Source organism: Stereum hirsutum (genome assembly GCF_000264905.1).
Source record: "Stereum hirsutum FP-91666 SS1 unplaced genomic scaffold STEHIscaffold_12, whole genome shotgun sequence".
In the NCBI taxonomy this organism is placed as follows: domain Eukaryota; kingdom Fungi; phylum Basidiomycota; class Agaricomycetes; order Russulales; family Stereaceae; genus Stereum; species Stereum hirsutum.
In genome coordinates, this window is record NW_006763142.1 from 1678510 (window position 1) to 1699756 (window position 21247).

General features: G+C 49.6%; 4 protein-coding genes across 4 annotated transcripts; 3 read left to right on the forward strand and 1 right to left on the reverse strand.

The window, feature by feature from the left end:
- Nucleotides 1–419: 419 nt before the first annotated feature.
- STEHIDRAFT_159756 (uncharacterized protein) lies at nt 420–2766 on the reverse strand (the record flags this gene model as incomplete). Its single annotated transcript, XM_007307153.1, has 5 exons — nt 420–745; nt 814–1592; nt 1686–2014; nt 2081–2320; nt 2644–2766. 5 exons carry the CDS (start codon nt 2764–2766, stop codon nt 420–422), a joined length of 1797 nt encoding a protein of 598 aa, XP_007307215.1.
- A 3729-nt stretch (nt 2767–6495) lies between these two features.
- Nucleotides 6496–6922, forward strand: STEHIDRAFT_159757 (uncharacterized protein; the record flags this gene model as incomplete). Its single annotated transcript, XM_007307154.1, has 3 exons — nt 6496–6567; nt 6639–6707; nt 6851–6922. The coding sequence occupies 3 exons, from the start codon at nt 6496–6498 to the stop codon at nt 6920–6922; spliced, it is 213 nt and encodes a 70-aa protein (XP_007307216.1).
- Nucleotides 6923–8608: 1686 nt separating this feature from the next.
- STEHIDRAFT_159758 (uncharacterized protein) lies at nt 8609–14440 on the forward strand (the record flags this gene model as incomplete). Its single annotated transcript, XM_007307155.1, has 11 exons — nt 8609–8777; nt 8860–9318; nt 9381–10408; nt 10470–11031; nt 11096–11218; nt 11276–11805; nt 11887–11994; nt 12070–12537; nt 12597–13132; nt 13214–13436; nt 13496–14440. 11 exons carry the CDS (start codon nt 8609–8611, stop codon nt 14438–14440), a joined length of 5151 nt encoding a protein of 1716 aa, XP_007307217.1.
- A 5436-nt stretch (nt 14441–19876) lies between these two features.
- STEHIDRAFT_101262 (uncharacterized protein) lies at nt 19877–20872 on the forward strand. The gene is made up of 3 exons (XM_007307156.1): nt 19877–20646; nt 20698–20741; nt 20806–20872. The coding sequence occupies exon 1, from the start codon at nt 19986–19988 to the stop codon at nt 20622–20624; it is 639 nt and encodes a 212-aa protein (XP_007307218.1). The 5' UTR covers nt 19877–19985; the 3' UTR covers nt 20625–20646; nt 20698–20741; nt 20806–20872.
- The last annotated feature ends 375 nt before the right edge of the window (nt 20873–21247 follow it).

Genomic DNA, 21247 nt, shown 5'->3' on the forward strand with positions numbered 1-21247 from the left:
AAACCGTTTGGCCAAAGATGAGCAAAGATGTCGGGTGGAGGAAGAAAAGAATTCCTGTCTGAATTTTCAGGCGAATGATGGCATGTAACCCTAACCCACTGTGCGTTCATAGTGTGGCGCGTTGCCACAGTCGTTCAGCTCCTTTTACTGCCAACGTATGATCTCGAAACATAATTACTTTTCTAAACCACTCGATAACGCTCTACTCTCGTCTCCATATTTACTCGCAATTCTGTCAACACAGCTCTCAGGCCCGTTCATATGTACTACCTCACCAGCGCAGTCAGACGAAATCCAAACCAAATCGTCATATCACCGGTCCCAACCAAGATCACCTTCACCGGATACACTGCCAAGGTACACGACTAGTAACATTTCACGAGTCTATGAGAAGATCGCAGACCACGAATACCGGGACCCTACTCTTCCCCAAACCGTCTCTGAATCAGCATAACCGTCACCTCGTCCCAATCACAGGCTACGCCCTCTTTCACATTCACCTTTCCCTTGCCTACCCCCTCTCCCACACCACTGAAAGGTGAATCCTGCGCTAGAGCCGACATATCAACATATTCCGTTGTCAAAAATAGCTTGAGATAGGCAACGTCAATATCTTGGTCCTTCCGGAGGTAATAACTGCACGGAACTGCCGCCTCGGAGCCGTAACCGATGGGAAGTGTGTCGTTGATATGGAGAACTTCGGGTCGACCGTTCGTGGTGGAAACGGGAGGAAGATAATACGGTTCTATGAGTAAATGGCGGAATTGATCAGGGCGAAGGCTAGGAAATACTAGATGATCATCATATCCGTACTGATACTAAAATCACTGTTGTCGAAACAGAAGAGGTAGGGATATAAAGATGCCCCAGAGGAGTTCTTCACCGTCTGTCCATACAGCTTCCTCTCGTCAACTACAAGATCGACGACATTGCCCAGTCCAGAGAGAGCACGATTGAGATTAGACCCTGATGGGATGAGATACGACGGGTCCCCGATCTCGTCGTACACGACCTCGAGTTCAGTGAAGTCGATGGTGACGTGCCCATCGTTAGAGAGCGAGCGATGAGAGGGTTGGCGCATGAGGTGGTAGTACCAATTTGTGCCTGCGCGTATTACGGAGTATATCGATTGCAAGTCGTTCTGTGTGGTGTAAGGCAGGCGTTGGAAACCGCCAAGTCGATTGGGAGAGGCCGCGTCCTCGAGTAGATGGCTCGTCAGATCGTCAAAGACCGCTAAACCTCCGTCAACTGATATGCGTAGATAGGCGTTGGCTTTATGAAGGTCGCTATTCGGCTGGATACGATCGACTGTCGAGGTATCTATTCCGTCAGAGGCAAATCTCGTTTTCAAACCGTTGAAGACCTTGTCGAGGTCATGTCCCATCTCCATTAAGATGCAGATACGACGCTCTCCCCGGACGAGCTTGTGACCATTGGAATGAGATGTTAGAGCGGTGGCATCGACCTCGATGTCTTCGGTTGAACCTCGAATGACAAGCGAATGATGATATTTGAGGGGGTACGTGAGTGGGCCAGTGGAATCCAGGAATATCGAACGACGGAGATGGGCACCATAACATTGCGGGGTCTGCCTAGATAGTTTCCGCATATGCCGATAGAAGAGCCATGGATCAGATCGCATAAGGCTCGTATCTGGCAAAGTTAATAGGGACACGGTGACATACCCTGGTATGACGGGCATTCGTTTCAATACCTCATCGTATGTGATCTGTTCTCCTGCAGCAGTTTCGAGCGTCTCGAGCAGAGCGCGAGTAAAAACGCCCCTTCCGCCCATCTCCAACGCGGACTCCTCCGCTCCACATGCAGCAAGTAGGGTATGCGTCGTCTGAGAGAAGAGTCCAGGCGCAAAGTGGTTATGAGCCTCGCGACCAACGTCTTCTCCCTGTCGAATGAAGGAAGCGTGAATGTCAGCGTAGCGTGTATGTGGGGCAGGCATGATATTCGGGAGGAAGAATATCGAGGGTTTTGTCCAGCCACAGTCGAAAACGACGGTCTGTAATAATGAAATAATATCCTGCGTTTATCTTCAGCTTGAATAAGACAGGAAAATTTGACTGACTACATCGCTCCCCTTGACCTGAGCCAGGCGATATACACATTCTGCGATGGTTTGTTCCGATATGGGCGCTACATTTTCGTTGCAGTCATAGGGCAGGATGAAACGAGTCTTGCCTTGCCCTGTCGTGCTGGTAGAAGAGCCACCGTAGCCGGCGTAGTAGATCATTACCGAATCACCCGGGTGAATACGTTCGTCGGATTCCAAAACATGCAGTTCGGAAAGTATGGCCGTCCTAGTCGCCTGTTCATTTGTGAGTAACGTTGCATGTGATGCCGAGAACGGAAGGTCGGCGTTGGTTGACAGAAAGGTGCAGAAGGCGATGGCATCGGCCACAGCTCCTGACAGGTCGTTGATTTGGTCGGCACGGTAGGTATCGATACCAATGATAAGCGAAAAAACCGGCCTTCCACGTCTAGAAAAAAGTTGGAAGGCGAAGAAAAAAAAGTGGTAGGAAGTGAGACTTTTACCTCACATGACTATGTGATCGTAGTACTGATGTCTGCAAGATGATGACAGACACTAGTTCAAACGCGGGTTGGCATTATGATGAAGGAAAAACGCACCTTCGTCGGCGCGACTTGAGCACGTTTGCGTACTGTCCTGCCATAATTCAACGGGTTGGCATAGAATATACAAAGCGCTAGAGCCGGCGCGAGGAGAAGTATAGGCCAATGAAAAAGGGCCATATTAAGTCCTGTGTCCCATCGCCAAAATCCAGAAGGCCGGAAATTAGTGCAAGGTAGAGCAGAAGACACGAATTGTACTGACCTCTGTAAACAATGTGTTTCATTGGCGATATATGCTCCTTGAGAGATAGCGCTATGTTGCTGTACTGGCCGTTCATGAGGAGATGGGGTTTCGTTGTCTGTGTGTAATTGATCTTGTATCGCTTATATACATGGACAAGTGTCGCAAATACTAACGTCAGCGCATTGGCGCGAGCCGAACGCCTGTAGACGTACTTGGATGGTTTCATGTCGACTCCCTTGGTACGACGTGTTGTGCTCATCAACGGCATTGAAAAGGGGAAATGGTCTCGCCCGCGCGAACGAAAAAAAAAAATTCAGATCACCTAGTCGGGTCAGAAGCAGCCGCTTGGGGGCTCACACATGCGAAATGTGCACAGAGGAGAGCATGGTACTCGTGACGGGGCATTACTGGTACGGAAAGACATGGCTTCCCTTACCTCGTTCCGTGTAGCAAAGTACATACGATTGGGGACAAGGGCGACCTACCGGCGATGAGGCAACGGGAAGAATCGGAATGAAGATCAACCACGCACGTAAACCGCATTCCCGTCCAAGCAAGGCAGACAACCCTGATCTTCAGCGTGCTAGAATATGAAGCACAGTGGAAGAGGTCCTGAAGTTGAGCTGCCCAGAGCGGACTGCATTGTCCGTGGAGCAGACGTGAGGGCAAAACCCAAGCGGAGCGCGGGGCATTCGAACATGGACGACTACTGAGTCACGAAGGGAACACCGTATCGTGCGCCAGCAGAATACAGAATCAACAGATGCGTAAACGCATGTGAAGATTCAAAATTGAGGTGACCTCTGTAGACAAGTAACGAAGATTCTGACTCAGGGCAGGGTGACGGTAAGAACTCGATAAAGTTTTATCCCCTTCGGGGTCCGAGTATGAGGCACCACCAGATGTAACGTTTCCATTAGCAATAGCGCTAGCCTTCGTGGCTGTATCACTGACCTCTGTCTACATAGCAATGAGGCAAACGACATAGACAGGCACAGTCTTTGATCCCCTGTGCCCGGCCCATTCGCGAAACCATGCGGCGACCACGTTCGGTCATCTATCAATAGTGTTGCACAAGCCATCCACAACGATGACATACTCCGCTGGGTAAGGGTCGGGTGCGAGCGGAAGTGAAAACGAGGAGAGAAATGCGACGTTCAGTGGCTCATTCAGCGTTTCCGATGAGACGACATCGCTCGTGCCATTGTCATGATCTTCTACGTGTCAAACGACGATCTAGCACCATAACGTTCGGCGATAACCATGGTCTCGCCGCTCGAAATACTAGTGCTGACGTGTGTACCTTGTCGTCATCCGAAGGTGTAGCAATACGGACGTGTGGTTAACGTTTCGCTGCCGTCTTCGACAGCGCGAAAAGTGAGCTAAAAAGGCTGATTAATGAGCTATATATAAGGTGGGGGAAGAGCTTGATAAGTACTGCGCCGTTGGAAGTGCGACATCCAGACTCGAAGAGGAGCATTTTGAAATTTTGGGGGAGGGCGTGAGAGAAGGGTGTATGCAGATACACTCACAAAGAAAATAGGGGGGATCAGAGCGCAAGGAAAACGAACTAGTAAAGACGGGCGACCAAAGATCTTAGGCATCTCTGATGCTCTTTGGTATTTTCCTTGAGCCATCCACGGGCGGCATAACCTATCCTCTCACACAAGAGGTCATTGGCCTTGATGTGACAAGGACGAACGACGTTCCAGAAAATGTGGCCGTCTTGTGGCCCGGTGAGGGATGTCGCAGGCCTCTAGAGGCCATCAGTTTAGATGGTGTAACGCGAGCCTGTGGTCGATTCTTTCTCTCTACCTTGAAGATGTGGACGAGAAGGCACCGTCATATCAAGACAGGAAATTCCATGAATCGACAGGGGAGGATGAAATGGTTGGGCGGAAAGAGACACACCTGAGTATACCGATCGACCTGGATCCTGAAGGATATAAAAGGAAGAAGGCCGGAATGTCTCCCGATGGAATACCAACTTGAATACAGCGGGGACACCAAGGGGGCTGATAAACATTGTTCTGTATCCGAGTTGATAGGCACTGCGGTCGGCGATCACTTCCTCGTCCTCAATAGTGTGGCGCGCCACCAGGAAAGGCCTGGGCACGAGTGTAAAACATGTATCTTGGCGCGTACCTTTAAAATAGACCGACCGTAAATCATTCTTGGAAAATATCGTTTCTTGGACCTCTGTAGCATCATCAGTGTCAGAATGGAACAAGTGACGAGTGGATCGACATACAGGTTGGTCTAACACGTCACCACGATTGACCCCCAAGCTAGCCACACGTCCCTCTCGTACCCGACGAGGACTCTCTACAAAAAGCGCAGCATGAGATTGAACGACTGATCTTCCAAAGACTTAAAGTGGAGCAAGGCGTAAGCATGGGTCATAGCAAAATTTCGACAGAGGACAGAGGCGATGGGTCTTGGACGGATAACTCGCCGGTCGCTTCATCGAGGGAATCCCTATCCTATGCAGAAGATACAGATTGAAGCATGAGCGGTGTAAGGGCCCACTACGCAATTTGCACAAGTAGTATGAGGTGACGCACAGGGATATAACTGCCAAATAACTACTCCAGCCTACCCTCGAGCCGATTTCGCCTCCAGAGCACCACGTCGCTCCGCATGTTCATAGCCGTATAGAAATTATCAATTTGATTTTGTGTGTCAGGTCTTTTGGGTTCAATATGGGTAGGAGTAGAAGGGAGTAGTAGTAGAGATGAGATGAGAGTGGGACACGAGTAGCAGTTTGCAGAAACGAAGTCGACAGCTCGAGTGCCACAGTCCGCCAATTGCTGACCTCGGCAAACCCCGATTGGTCGAATTTTGGTCCGAAAAATGTGCCGTTCGGCGAGCCTCCTTGTTGGCGATGATCATCATCTCTTTTCCTCCACAATCACTGCAGCTTTATGGCGCTCACAGTTTTCGCTGATTACTTGGTGAGCCTTGTAGACCATAAACTGCAAATGTGGCACAATGGACTCAGTATCCCTAAGCTTTTGAGTATGGGTCTACACATTCGAAAGCTGCTATGCTCGAGGTAGTATCGGATATCAATGCTCCGTTCTCATAATGATATCAAGCCACTTGACGAGCCTTATTCATTTTCCAGCGAACCGTCGACATCCTTGCACACAGTTCACCGCTAGGGCTGCGCTCTCGCGATGAGACCCCTAACGACGTCACATCCGCACATTACGGAACCAAATCGACATTCTTCGAACACCATCCGCATTGTATACCCATCTGTAAACTCTTAATTTTTGCTGACCACTCCGTAGCGGACAAGATCGCCATCATCGCATGTATGTCGCCGTTATTCTCTGCTCCCAACGCGCCGCACCGAACCGAAAGGCCAAGCTCCTCTCCGGATTTTCTGCGACGGCTCTCCAAGCGGATGTTTCAGTCTGAGGTCATGTCGCAGTTACGGCGAAGTCTTATCCTCTCTAGGACTTGGATGGGCAAATCAACAGACAAGTTATCGGTACAGCCTGTTTGTATATATTAGGTGCCCCCATTAGGCCATCGTCGCATTTTCAGATCTTTTCCACTATCCTCCCCGCCCCCCTAAAACCCCCTCGCCGCTTCCCTATCCTCGCATCTTTGACTTGTGCTTAACTCATAGCTTATACTCCACACTACCGAATACTATGAATCGCATCTGCTGCCACGTCGTCTTCCTTTCTGCGATCCTGATTTCAGTCTCAGCGATTCCGATACCCGTACGTCCAATCGTCACCTCTTCCCCTTGTATCATGATTAGCTGATCGATTCGTAACCCTTACTGTCACAGGGAGAGCTTCCCGCGATGTTCAAAAACGGGGAATACATGACTGGTAGGCCATTATACGCTCCTTTACCCGTGCGTACATCTCTTTATTATCACCTTCCACGAATCTACTGCCTTGACCGCTTCCACATATGTCTCTATCGCTGTGTGGAACATTCTTCCTTCGTTTTCTTTGGCGTATTCACCCAGTGTGCTGACCTCCAACATCGCCCCAGATAGATACAAAGACAGCAGCTGCCGACCGTGAATGGCGCATGATGGGCAAGGCGGATGCTGCATCCTCATAAACCCAGAGTCTTCACTTCCGCCTCTCTTTCCGGCTAGTAACCATCCACCACGCCACAGAGTCTGAATAAAGTTACTTTTCGGCGAACTTTTCCCCGCCAAATAAAGTGCCACATCTAACTTTTAGTTTTCCCACGCTGGTCGAAAGCGTCGTAATTAACTTCTTGAACATGATTGTGTCCGCGCACTCTACACGAACGGCTAGGCTACTTTCAGACAACCTGGAACCTCTGGGCCATCATGCAAACTTATTCCCTCACAGGACACCTTCTTATACTATCTGCGAGTTCACTGCTACTGAGTGGCTCATCGCTCCTATTCTTGGGTCCCTAACTCCTCAGTGATGCCGCTTCAGAGTCTCGATGTCACAGATCAGATGCTCTTCGTCTATCACCATCACCTCCACGTCTCGACGACAGTGCCAATTCTTCAAGTCGGTTTATGCTCAGGCTTCACATTAAGTACCTCGGAAGAAATGAGACATCTTAAGTACGATGTCATACAATCACTCTGCTGTCGTCCAAGACTCTGTTGAGACTCCCTCTCCATGCACTCTGTGACTGGACTTGGCATCAGTGCATAACGATTGACAGAGGCATTGCGCTGCTCAAAAGGGTAATCTACTCAGACAATATGGATGCGAGTTCGATGCAGTCCCAGTGCTGCATCGAACTCACATCCATATTGTTTTCTTGACCTCCAAGTGCCAGAGTGACGTCGTGTTGCTGCACTGTACAGCGACATGACGTCTTGTCGTGATTTCCAGCGCCGGCATTGACATTTCCTTGTCTTTGCAATCCCACGTCCATAACTGCAACATGTCCGGACCATCAAGCTTTTCACGAAGTCTGAAGATCTGAATGGCCGAGCTCACTGGAAACCGGTAAGTCTTCCATGTCACAGGACACTGCCTATGACGTCGTGTAACTGCACAGCTGGCATGATTTTGGCCTTTCCTACAGCGACGTGACGTCATAGCATGACTTTGCTTTATTTCTGGGTAAATTCTTCGTTTTAGACTTCAATAATGTTGGAAAGTCCATTTTTTCTGTCTGGTGATACTGGTTATGCTTAGTACGACAGGTCAATCACACTGGTTGTGATTCAAACATGATTTTAAGGAATGAGAGGCCATGCCTCCTTGTCATTGCGCTGTCGCATCTTCGCGGCTCACAGACCCGATGCGGCGGAGCCAATGTCCCGGAACACATCGCCGTGAGCGGTGTTTAGATGTATCGACTCTCACCAGCCTGTGCTGGGCATCTTAGCTCTCGCAAGTGATTTGAGCCGTCTTGTGTCTCATGGACGAAGTAACTTGAAGTAACTTTTGTCCGAGTGACTTGACATTATTTACTTGGCAAGAGGAAAACTAACTTGAGAGGCGACACTTCTTACTTGGATAGTGAAGACGTTACTTCTCCGCCCCCTATTTGAACTTGATGGTCTACAGATTGAGCTTGCGGTAGTTTTCACAAGTAAATGATCATTTACGCATACTGGTGACTGTCATCGCAACCATACAGGCTGCATAGGTTGTAGCTCAACGTTCCTGACCTGCGGCATGTCATCCTGAACATTTGCCTCCGTCGATACCGCCGGGGCCTCGCGTGCGTGCTATGCTAACGTGCTAGCAGTTTTTTTGAGCGTCGTCCTTTCTTATCCTCTCTGCTGAAGCTCGACCAACACCTATGTTTCGTATCCTTCTCGACCGTGTGGGCCTCCTACGCCGACTCGACACTTCCGGCGCTGGTGACCCCGCCGTACCTCCCGAGCCAGGCATCCGCGACGTCCTGGAGGTAGTCTCCGGTCTTCGGAATGAAGTACAAGAGCTAAGGCAGGCCGTATATGTTCCTTCAGGTGCGTCACAAGTTAGGCCTTCGAACAGTCACAGTCTTAGTAATCTGACTATGTTTGATACATGCTCTTTCAAACGACACAGATGGCATCCGTGTTCCTTCGAATCAGAACCTCGCATCAATCCCCTATACCCGTGCACAAGCACCAACTTCCATTCCTTCATTCACAACACCACACTCTTTACTCTCTTTCATTCCTTCTCAGCATGGAGTCACCGTCTCGAGCACATCTCGCGGGTTCGCCATACCATCCCCTTCCCTCGAACGTCTCCAGCCTGAAAACGTCGCCGCAAATCCACCCGAGTCAATGACAGAGCTGCAGTATCTTCGGATGCGAATCGAGCAGCTTGAGCGACAACAAAATCCGGGAACGATGGCTCCGCTCCAACCCACGCCTCTTCCACCTTCATTTCCGACTGCTTCTTCACCTCTCTACCATATTCCTGCGCCTATAACCCCTCAAAACATGAGCCTCTCTCTCAAGAATCCCCCAGCGCATCTACCTCACGTTGATATAGAGCCTAAGGATCTTCTGTCCGACGGTAGGTCTCGTATTTTGTGGACTCTGTCGGAAAGTCGAAACTGAATGAAATTTGGTCGCTAGAACTCGACGTCCCACGACAATTCCAGCGTAGGACAATTCGTGCCAGCGATGCGTTTCCACAATGGAAGCTGACAAAGCTGGTATGGCGTTCTACCGGGAAGAAAATGCACAACGATCTCATGAAGGAAGGCCGAAAGTGCTTAGGCGTCCTCATCTGCAATGGCTGTGGGCATCTCAAACGACCAAAGACTCAGATATCTACTCGCGACTCGACGCAGCATGCGATCGTCTGCGATCAGTCACGGTGCTCCTCCAAGATGTACACTCACCGTAGATGTGGAATCAAGACTTGGCACTGGGACTTCGAACGTAACGGAGAGTTATGGTTTGCTTGGGAGCATAGCGACCAGGCTCATGATCATCCGTGTCCTCCAGGCGGATCTGCGCTTTCGCTGGCGGAGCAGACGGCCTTGGATCAACAGGTTGCCTTATACCCAGATTCTACACCATACCAGCTTAAGGTCGGCCGTCCGGGATCTCACTCCGTCCCTCTCCACCAGATTTCCCCCACTCTTTCAAACGGCCGCTTCCTTCGCGCTCAGGTTTCCAAGTCTAAATCCCGCTTAGGCATAGAGTCGCACTCAGGGGCTAAGAGTGCAGCTAGTATCTTCGCATCGTTCGCAAAGCTTCAGAATACCCACGGTGCATTCATCACCGACTCCAGTCTCCACCATCCTCAGTTCATCACACTCCAAACACCATTCATGAAAGCTTGTCTCGTTGATGCCGTCCAATCTTGGCCTCGAGACGCCGACGATCTCGATCCTGCTTCCAGCTCCGTCGACCAAGATATCAATGTTTCCATGGGACGACTTGGGAGTGTTACCGACGTCGATAACTCGTATTTCAGCGAAGGTTATCTCATCGTTACATGCGTCTTCTGCGCTCCTATACGCGCATGGGTTCCGGTTCAGTATACTTGGATGGGCTCACTCGATGCACAGCACCACCGCCCTCACTTCCGTACTCTCTTCGCGCAAATCCGTCAAGCGGCAGGTCCCCAGTGGAATCGTCGTGTACTTGCCCAGGTACGTCCTCTGCTATTTCGTCTTCCGGTCGTCAGCTTACCGACATTCGTATTTGGCTCAGGTCATGGACTTCTCAGCCGCTCAACGCAAAGCATTCGTCGACGAGTATACAGATCTATGCATGTCTTTAATTACGGGTCTCGATCGTATGTCTGAGGAGACTCAGACGGAAGCTAGGCAGAATATAGGCAGAGAGGCGGAGGAGTTTGCCGTTGGCTGCAAGATTCACTGGCAGCGCTCTATCATACGTCTCACCAGAAACGGCGCTCTCGTCCCACGTTCTCTCGTCTCTTCCTTCGAGCACTTAACACGCGTCCTGAGCTCTGACGATACAAGCCTGGAAGCATTCGATCAAGCTGTCATAGAGTTGCGCGAGGGATTCCCTGCAGTGGCTCGTTGGCTAGATTGGTGGTTACAACCTTGGGTCGCCTCGATGATTTTCCCCGCAAAGTCGTCCGTCGACCCGTCGCTCAGGGATCATATTCCACGAACATCAAATCCTGTCGAGGCGAAACACTCGGTTCTTCATCGCGCATCTGGGACCGACAAGGCACTTATTCCTGGTCTGGAGGGTATCTTTCTCTATGTTAACGAGATTGAGGCCTTGTATAATGCGGTTCTAGGTAACTATCATCGGCTTTACCATGTCTTACTTCGTGTCATTGCGCTAATTAAATGTACAACCAGCGGGGCACTGTCCGCCACAGACTATACAACCCAGTTCGCGCAAGCGCACCCGATCATGGAACCCGAATGATGGGAGGGCTCCTGATACCGAAGATCTCCTAGCAGCAGCTGCAACAAAGAAAGGTAGCTTCATTCGTATTTTGTTAATTCCTGTGCATAGCTAACTTGTGATCGTACTAGGTTCAAAATCGGACAAGTCGAAATCTTCAAATGTCAAGCAACCATCAGCAAAGCGCGCCCGTAGCACAGTTACCAAACCAGCCTCTACTCCAGCACAATCGAACACCGCTGACCTCTCTCAACGCGTCCTTCAAGGGTACCGCTGGCGGTCTCCAAACTCCTGCTTCTGGGATTCCCCTCTCGAGTTACTGTATCGCTGCTTCGCCGGTCTTTCGCCTGCCATACGCCGTGAACTCCTCGAGGCTACTCTCCCTTCTCTCGCAAACGGGACGAAACGTCGTGGTCGAAAACCTAAACGTTCCGTTCTCCAAGATCTAGTATCACATTTCGATGAGCGTAACAAGTGGGTCGTCGGGTCAGAGAAGGCTTATCGGTCGGAGGAGAGTGGAATAAATATGCTCAGCAATATGCAAGCAGTTTTCAAGGAGCTGGTAGAGAATACTTGGGAGATCGGGGAGCCCAGCGATCCAGGAGATCCCAAATCTGCTCGGTATGGAACTTCGGAGAGCGTGATAGGGAAGATATTTTCGGTGAGTTCTCCGTCTCCTTGGACTTGTCTTCGTTTATGAAAAACTGGCCTTGGTATTTTACTGACACAACCGGCACATCAGGACGAATCTGTCAACAAGGCAGCAATGCCACACTTCGGCATCCAGCACAATCTCATTTACGTCTGTACATGTGGTCATACACTGGACGTCTCTGCTTCTCCTCCAGAAGTAAGAGTGGGATTTGTACCGGAAGACCAGGACGGGTGTCGGACTTTACTCAACCTAACATATCTCAACTTTCAGGACCTGTTCGATCACTTTATTCCTCGACGAAAATTCGGCTCATCCTACGCAACCACTCTTTTGCATACTCTCGAGACCACACCATGTACTAAACGGCGATGTTCCCATATTATGCAGCTTCAGTCCATACGTACATCTTGGCCGGCGATTTTGCAGATCGCCCCTGGTACGAACGCTCAGCCTTCCCGGCCTCTTCCAAGACATTCTATGCGTCTTAAAATCACCCATTCCGATGCCCCTCCCGTCGAATACGAGTTATTGGGCTGCATACGCTATCACGGAGCAACGCCCACGGATGGAACAGCTCCTCGTCATTACACCGCGCATGTTTTGCATCAAGGCAGAGTATACTCTTACGATGGTATGCGGAATTCTGGGAGGTTGGAAGAAGTAGGATCCAGCTCTGTATTTCGAGAGCATGATCCGCTAGCGTATACATGGATGTATGTTAGAACCTCCGACATTGGTGTACGTTTCCAATGTCATTCTCTACCTGTGTATTGTATACTAAACATATAAGTAATCAGACTTCGACTCAGGGCATTGATCAAATTCTCCGTCACTATATTGCCCATGTACCCGCTCCGACATACGATCAAGCACGCCCTGAAGACCGCTTCGATTTTTCCGGACCAGACGGCATCCCATCCCCTAAATCCATTGCAGCTAACACCGCCCTCGTCACCCAATCCGATAGCCTACCGACACCGGAGGACAAGGGATCCAAGAACAACGAGGATGATGTCGACATCTTCATGCTAGCCGCGATAGAAGCATCGGTGAAGAAAGCGCAAGGTCTGGACGGATCAGATTCATCGTCGAACCGTAGTATGTCGCCATGGCCAATCTTCTGCAGTGGTTGCGGCGATGAGGAGGATGGAAACGTTGTAGGAGAGGACCGGGATACGCTGCAATGCTCTATGTGCAAGAGGTACTCGCACACGGACTGTATTCGCCAACACTTCGAAGACGATTTGCCCGAAGATGCTGAGCAAATCAACAGCGATGAATTCAAATGGCGTTGTCCAGTCTGTCGTGGTCAGCCAATCTGGGACGAATCATAGTACGTTCACTCGAACTTCTCGGCAGACGACCTAGTCAATGTCCGTTTCACTGAACTGTATCCTGATCCAATTTTTTTCAGTGTTGGTTCGATTGTTTTCTTGCATTGCAACGACTCAATCGATATGCTGTATCCGGCTCGCATACTCTCTGCTAAGAAAGGATTTGCGTCACTGGAATGGCTGTTCGAGTTTGTAAACTGGCCCAAATCGAATGGCCTTCAACCCTCCCGCTCCTTTCAACGTACTATACAGGAGTGTGTCGCTTCGAGGACAAAGGTTAAGGTAGAATCGAGGTGGCTGAAGGTATGCTTGCTTATGTTTGTCGCTCGATATTTTGAGACTCATTTTTGTTACTGCTCTAGTTTCCTCATATTATTTTGCCGCTTTGTTTCGCTGAAGATGCCGTCGAAAGGAAGTACCAGAATCATACCATAGCAGAGGCTCTGGATAATGCCGCTCTGGCGGTCATCGATTCGACGATCTTCAGTGAAACTCATCCTATCATGGACCTATGGCTCAATGATAACTGGCGTCGGGATGCGATGGGCGACCCTTTAACACAGAGTCACATCACGTCCCACAAGTTCCTCAACACGTATCGTGGCGTCCCTGTTCTTCCGGGAGATCTCTCCATCATGCAAGACACTCTCATAGCCATGGAGACCTATGTCCGTCATTTCATCACTCGAAACAAGAAGACGACCCTTGATGTTGATGTGGCAACACATCGACTCCACGGCCCTGCTCAGCTCCTGCTTCAGCTCGTCATCGTTCGAACCTACCTACGCCGTCAGCCCGAAGATGACGATCACATCTACGCTCTATGGATGGAAGGTCGTCTTTTCCGATCTTGGATACTCGCAGAGGTCGTTGTCGCAGCATCGCAGGGTCAGTCCGAGGCTGAGTTGAATCAGTCTGGGCGCATCGGATGGACTCACACCAAGGCCGACCGTTTATTCACTTTTGCCGGAGACCTTCACCCATCTGTTCGCCCTGTCCATGTCCGTACGGACAATGGTTCTCCTTATATATGGCCTGCCGGTAATGGTGCAGGACTTACCGGGGCATCTCTTAGCGTTAGGCTAGTGGATCTTGCGCCTACTGGACCCCCACCGAAGCCTCGTCCAATCAAGAAATCGAAAGCACACTCCGTTCACTTCGAAAAGCAAAGCTCACCCGACTTGGAGGGATCACATGTGATGATGATGTCGGAGAAGCATGGAAAGCAGGATATGGTCGAAGGAAATAGTTTGAGGCGGTCAAAACGTGGGAAGCATGTTGGTACGGACGTTCAAAGCTTAGCGTAAATGTACGGGTAGAGACCGTGGCTATATATTGGTCAGTTTATAAGAGTGGAAAGAGAGAAGATGGGAGTGAATGTACCTACGTAACTTCCGTATTTAACTCAAATAACTCGCAGCCACATATGTATCGTACCCGTAAACACCCTTCCCGTAACGTGTAACTGAACCCTTCGGAGTATAAAGGTTGGGTTAGTCCTGGAGCTTCTAAGAATATAATTATGGATAGTTTCTTTTCGTTGTTGACGATGTCGACCAGCACCATGATATTTAAGATGTCATGAATCAAGTGGCTCGAATCAGTCGAAGTACAATAGGTCACTTAAAGTGACCTAGCTAACTTTGATATTGTAACATGAACTGGAACGTTTACGACTTAACTTGTGACTGACATTTCTTACTTTGGGGAACAGCACAGTTAACTTGGCCAATTTAATCTAGGTGATGGCTTTTGTACGCGGTACATGGTACACAAAGAATAAATCAATACCTCACTGCGGAGGGACTGATGACGAAGGCCAACTGTGTCCATGCCAGTGCCACTAGACCGAATGTCAATTCAAATGGTGAATACTCGCCGTTATTATTGTTTTGCGACAGTAAGGTCATTTAAATCCCTCCACATATCAAGAGCTTTCGTGATTTTACCATGACACTTAACATTTAGCACAGTGTGCTCAACGGACGCCTGTTGGGCCTTCAAGGCATTCAGAGACAATCGTAGACACCACCGCTGGGGGAATAATGAACAATTTTGCGGTGACTAGAGTATCTGGTTTATGTTTGGAAAATTGGAACAGACTCGTGCGAGCAATCTATAGCTTTCTCTGTGACAAAGAGGACTATAACTAACATCAATCGAAGCATTGCGTTGGTGTATAGGAAATCCAAGGGATACGACTTGTTAAGGCCTAGTGATAATGGTGACTGAGAACGTCGAGCTTCACACAAATTATAGCCACATAAATCTTATAACAGGTGGTATGTGTGTGTTCTGTTTCAACACGTACCATGGTAAAATCAATGAGAAGTTAGGATTGTCGCTTTCCGGCATGTGATCGAGACTTAATTGTGATCACCGCGTCAATACTCTCGTTCCAGACCTGGATAAGATACCCGATGGTTTGGCAAGCATGGAGGTACTACAAATGATGTGGATGTGGATATTTATACGATGCTGGAGGGCACCAGTGAGGAAGATGTTAGAGGTATGCAAATGTTACTTGGAAGTTACGAATGTTACTTCCGTCACAAAGTTGTGTGTCAAGTTAACTTTTTGCCCAAAAGTACGAAAAAGTAACTTTTGGCTGAGAAAAGTTACTCCTTGAAGTTACTTCGTTCATAACCCACGCCACACCATGCCAGATGAGCGATCGCTCTTCGGAGGCCCACGTTTAGACGACGCTCCATCGCACTCCTCTATTCTCTATATCGCTCTTTCCTCGGTCCCCCGCTTTCTTCGATCGTCGTCAGCGAACGTACATGGGTTGGATACTCAATGTGCATCGTATCTGTAGGGCGGACGGCATGCACGCTACTATAGAGTTTTGATGCGCTAGATGAGAGTAATGACTCGTTCAGGCGAATTCTAGATTGACGCATCGTTTGAGATCTGAATTAGACTTAAAATGTTATCATCCTACCGTATATAATGCTTTCTTCGATGAAGGCTTTTAGACGTCGAAGAATATCCTAGCTGTCCATTTTCTGATGAACCCTCGACCTTATATCGCAAGGTCAAAGAGGTATACAGCGTGGAATATATTTATTAACTGCGATGTGTGCGAGATGAGCTGTATCAACCAGCCTCCTCAAGAATGAAAACGTCACCTTGTTCGCCGCCTAGATATATGGAGAGCTTCAGACTGTTAAAACCCCCGTGAGCAATTCGCGGCTCCTTTATCAGCTTCAAACTGACCCTAATCGCTGTGCGATTCGTCAAGGGACAAAAAGAGGACCTTCCTTCCTTTTTTCCCTTAGACCAGTCGACAAACGGGAGACTTTATGTAACAGAGGGAACATCACCTCTCCCTTCAACGCTTCAAAGTTGACTATATTTCTTTCATAGACGAACAACGCAATAAACGATCGAACACCTCCTCCGGCTCCACATATCGCCTTGCTCACCCCACCAGTATTGACGCAACCATCTATGCCACCGTAGTGTCACAGTATAATCCCGCTCCTTCCGCTGGCTCGCAACCTACAAGTCACGAGACGGTAAGTCGCTGCCGAAATGAACGAACTAAGGAGAAAGCAACATACGCCCAGCGAGGATGAGGCAACCCTCGTTGATTCCTGGTCCAGTTGGTGGGCAGTCAGGACTGGTGTAATACTCGCAGAAGCTTCCTTGAGCGACGCCGACACAAGCTTCGACTATGATATTGTCAATTTTAGTGATACATCAAGGATGAAGACAACGCAAAGGGTGCACAAGTTTGATAGACGTACGAGGGTTGTGAGCGATGCCACCAGTTGATTGTGCATGGCTCATGGTGGCAAGCAAAGTTATGGAGAGGACGACAGAGAGAGAGTTGAACAACTGCATAGCGTACTGCGTAGACGATGGTACGGTGTTGTGGTTTGTGAATCCTACGAGAATCCAACGGCTTTATATGAGAGACTCAGGTCGGTCTCGGTGAGTTCGAGATCCGACGTTAGATATGTACCTTTCGTGAGTACACATTCCTACATTCCTTTTTCTGTACAGCAATATTGAATGATCAGTGATGAAAAATTATCCATGGGGTTGAACGAGTGGTCACCAACCACGGTAATGAAGTACTCGCCGTTAGCACCCACAGGGTTCTGATGAAACCTTGAGGAAGTACGATCTGAAACGGCGCCACAAATGAATTGGGTCCGTGTTGGACAGTTCAAAAGTTGTGTATGTGACCGTGCACTTTTGAGGGTCACATTGTCATATGATGAGGCTAGGACCGTAAGAGACGCTAGGGCATAGTCAAATAATTGGACGAAGTCAGTGGTGATGATTTCCTGTTGTTGAATAGTCAAGGGCGAGACGCTGCAAGCACAGACGCCGAAGAATTAACGCTCCTAAAGGACGGTCCTGATTAAAAGTAGGGCGGCGGTTTGGAGACTGATCTTCTGACGGGGGAGCTTAGGGCCTATTCTGATGGCTTCAAAAATAGACCAGGACATATGCATAGTGTAAATGTCCATGCAGCCGCAGAGACACCCGAAACGGGCTCAGTATAATATGTAGTACTGGCCCGAACGGTAAATCAAGGCATTAGTCCATAAACGTTTGAGGGACAAGCACTCAATAGAGGTTACGTTGTTGTCAGCGCTCACGACGAGCCTGTCGGCAGCTGCGGACGGTCAAGTAAAGCCGTTTTCGTTCTATACATCCCCGTTGAAACGCAAGCAAAAAAGTCAGCACAAATAAGGGTACCCAAGGCCGACATAGCTATGAAGTAGATGGTACAATAATCGATAACGGCCCGTACTCTTGTCAGACGGCGGGGACAGACCTCCTGCTCCATGCTCTGATCTCCTAGTTCTCTCCGGATTTGTTCTCGGTCACAGAAGAATGTTCCTATCTAGCGCCTGCATCTTTCGACTGCCATACGGTTGAGCAGTCCTCTGTTTCATTCACGGATCTATTCGGAGTTGGTGGTGTAACGGAGGCCCGGGGGAGGACGAGGAAAGGAGCAGGGAGGGTGACGAATGACGCAGTTAGTGATCATCAAGGTCGAGACACAAAGAAGGAAGAAGAGTCAAGAAGAGATAGGTCGAGGCAGACGAACGTGCCTGAAGCTCTATCAAACTTCCCGTGGGCCCTAGTACCGCGGGGCACGGAACAGTACAATGGCTGTTCCATCAACAAACAGTCCCCTGCGTGGTCAAGTTCGATGTTGCACGGAAAGACCTATAAACAATAGGTAGTTATCTCCAGTAATTACCAGGGCTGCGATGCAGTAGTGGAGGGGATGAAGGAAAGATCCCACTAATGTTGTAGTGCGGAAATGGCGGTCTTGAACACGAGGAACGGACGTATTCACTGAGCGGCTAAGCACAACGAGACACCTTACGACAGTTCTAGGTACGCAAAATACCTCGAAGACACCTACATCTCCGTCCGTAGCTTCGGGAGGGAACGCTCCATCGACGACGTGAGGCTCCTCGTGAGGTGGAGTGAACGGCGGCGGAGCGTTGATCCGGACCACGTCACGGCATGAAAATACGAGGAGACAGAGACTGATTGGCGACAGATGGAGAGGCAAGGTCAAAGAGGTCAACGCACGAGGAACCAACCGTTCGACTTCATCCAATACCTCGGCCGCTCAAGGCCTACTCCAGATGAGACCATATGCGAACTGGAAATTGAGCGTCAATAAAATGAGTACCATCGATCTTCACCCCCACGAGACGTATATGATTGATACCCATCTGACAAGGCTCATCAGATTCCCAGAAACTGGTCCGAAAAAGAAATAGAGAGAAGAATTCGCGGGGAATGATCCACAGAGTCCAAATGATGCAGAAAAAGAGAGACGAAGAAACACTTGTCGGTTCAAAGATAAGGCCAAGTCGAGCTCGGATGGTAAAGCTGCGCCAATGACGGGCATTATACATGAATGATAGTGCTCTCTCTGAGTCTTTGAGCGGGGCGAATACTGTCAGCGAGAGCTCAGCCCCCCGCCGATTTTATGCAGCGTTTTTCACGATTGGGGCTGAGCCTGACGAGAGCTGTCGACCGAGCGTCAATTGAGGAAGCTCTACCGTCCATAGAAGTTTGATAAAAGATTTCTATCATCGATGGAAGAAATCAAGCTGCAGACCCTCATCTTCGCAGCGGTTGATCAGTCCACTGCGCCTGGATTGGCACTTGATGATAGAGTACCGAGCGAGTAGGCTCCGTGCTAAAAAAATATAGTTACCTTACCCTTTGATGCGAGAGATGGTTTACGATTCCGAGCGATACCATAGGCCAGCGTCCGCTGACACAACGCTACGAGTACTGTAGCAAGGTATGACAGGAACTCTCGGGACCGAGAAACAGCTTTTGTCTAGTGCATCTATCACTTATTTGAAGGAAGAGAACAGCCCGCATTAGCCAGAGTTGAACGACACATGAACGACGTCCGGCGGATGTACCGTCGCAAGGCCATCGGTTGAGTTAAAGCCTGGAGGACAGAAGCCGACGCCGAGAGACCCCGAGAAAAGACTGGATATAATAAGGTGTCAGAGCACATTCATGAAGGTAACGGTAATGCAAAAGCGAGTCTTTGCCTTAGACGTTTCGAACAGCGAGCTCAGCTCTATCGTCGTCGTGGTTCTGGAAGAAAAAGCGAAGCCCGGGTGGACACGGAACCGTTCGGCATCGACGGAAGGGATGGATGACGTAAGGCAGCGAACGATCAGGAACAGTCGGCGCGGGAGCAGTTGCGATCCAAGTCAGCCTCGAAATCAGCAGTCATCTTTATCCTTGTCTTTTCTTTCGTTTAGATGCATCCTCCATCGTAACCAAGACTTTCCTTACACCCTCATCACCCTCATCATTCCATCTCCGTCAAGCTCAATAGCGATGGCGACCTCGAAACTACCGACGATGCAATACACCGCCGATGAGTTTCTCGTCTGTGCAGGTTCCATCCTTTTTCGCCACGACCCTCATCCACGTCCCGAGACATCGTCTGCAAGAGCTTCGTCGCCATCGAATTTACCCCCACTCCAAGTCTGCCTCATTCTTCATACGGGTCGGCAGGAATGGCTCCTCCCGAAAGGTCGCAAAGATCGCTTTGAAGCGATCACCGCAACCGCCACCCGCGAAACCTTCGAGGAAACAGGCTATCCCTGTAAACTCCTACCTCTCACTCTAGCCACCCGCGCTCCCCTCCCCGGATCTCAAACCAAAGACTGTGTGGAAGTGGTACAAGGCTGCGAGGAACCGTTCATGATGACGCTGAGGAACGTGCCGAACGGAGGAGAGAATGGGAAGGTGGGAGGAGTCAAAATGATATGGTGGTTTGTGACGGTGGTGGATGAGGCGGAGGAGGAGAAGGTGGAGGGTACGCAGACGGCGGTGGAGAGTTATGTGAGTGAGTTTGTGGATGTGGGCGATGCGTTGGAGAGGGCGACGTTTCAAAGCGATAGAGATGTAATTAGGAAGGCAGTCGAGTTGGTGAACGAGACATATGGAGGGGATATAAGGCACCTGCTATGAGCGTGAGCGTCTCGTTTGATAGGTTCGTTGGTCGAATTTCATTTACTAGCTCGCTCGCTGACCTCCGTCGAAGGTTAGAATCTACATCACAGTCCACTTAGTATTAGAAGTCTCGTCGTATGTTTCTCTTTTATATCTTCTCTTCCGCGATCTCATACAACACCCTCTTCTCTCCTTACAGTTTCGCACATCTGTATCTGTAATACATCTGTCCCATAATCTACACTACGGTTTGCACCCGATTTCTGCACCAGACCTTGATTCGCGGACACTTCTGCAAACTCTTTCACTGTATCCTGATAGTGGTCGCGTGCTGCGGGTGTACTCGAACAGGAGGGGGGCGTATTGGTATCGAGGTTCGATCCCTATGCGTACTGTTTTGGTCGCAAATGCGACGTGAGGTCTGATCCTGTGCGTACATGACTGGCCTGGATTTGCCTCTTGGTCCGATCCCTTGTGCGTACGGAAAGCTGGCAGGACTGCCTAGGTCCGATCACTATGCGCACAATTTCGTTGTATGTGTTCAGGCTTGGACGCCGACTGCCACTCTCCAACACTGTACGCCACCGCACAGACGATTCTGTGTCAAATTGACAGTGTTTTGGGCGTTCGTCTGGGAGAAG

What these genes read in the sequence shown, in the direction of transcription:
- STEHIDRAFT_101262 (XM_007307156.1), top strand. Translation starts at nt 19,986, where the DNA reads ATGGCGACCTCGAAACTACCGACGATGCAATACACCGCCGATGAGTTT.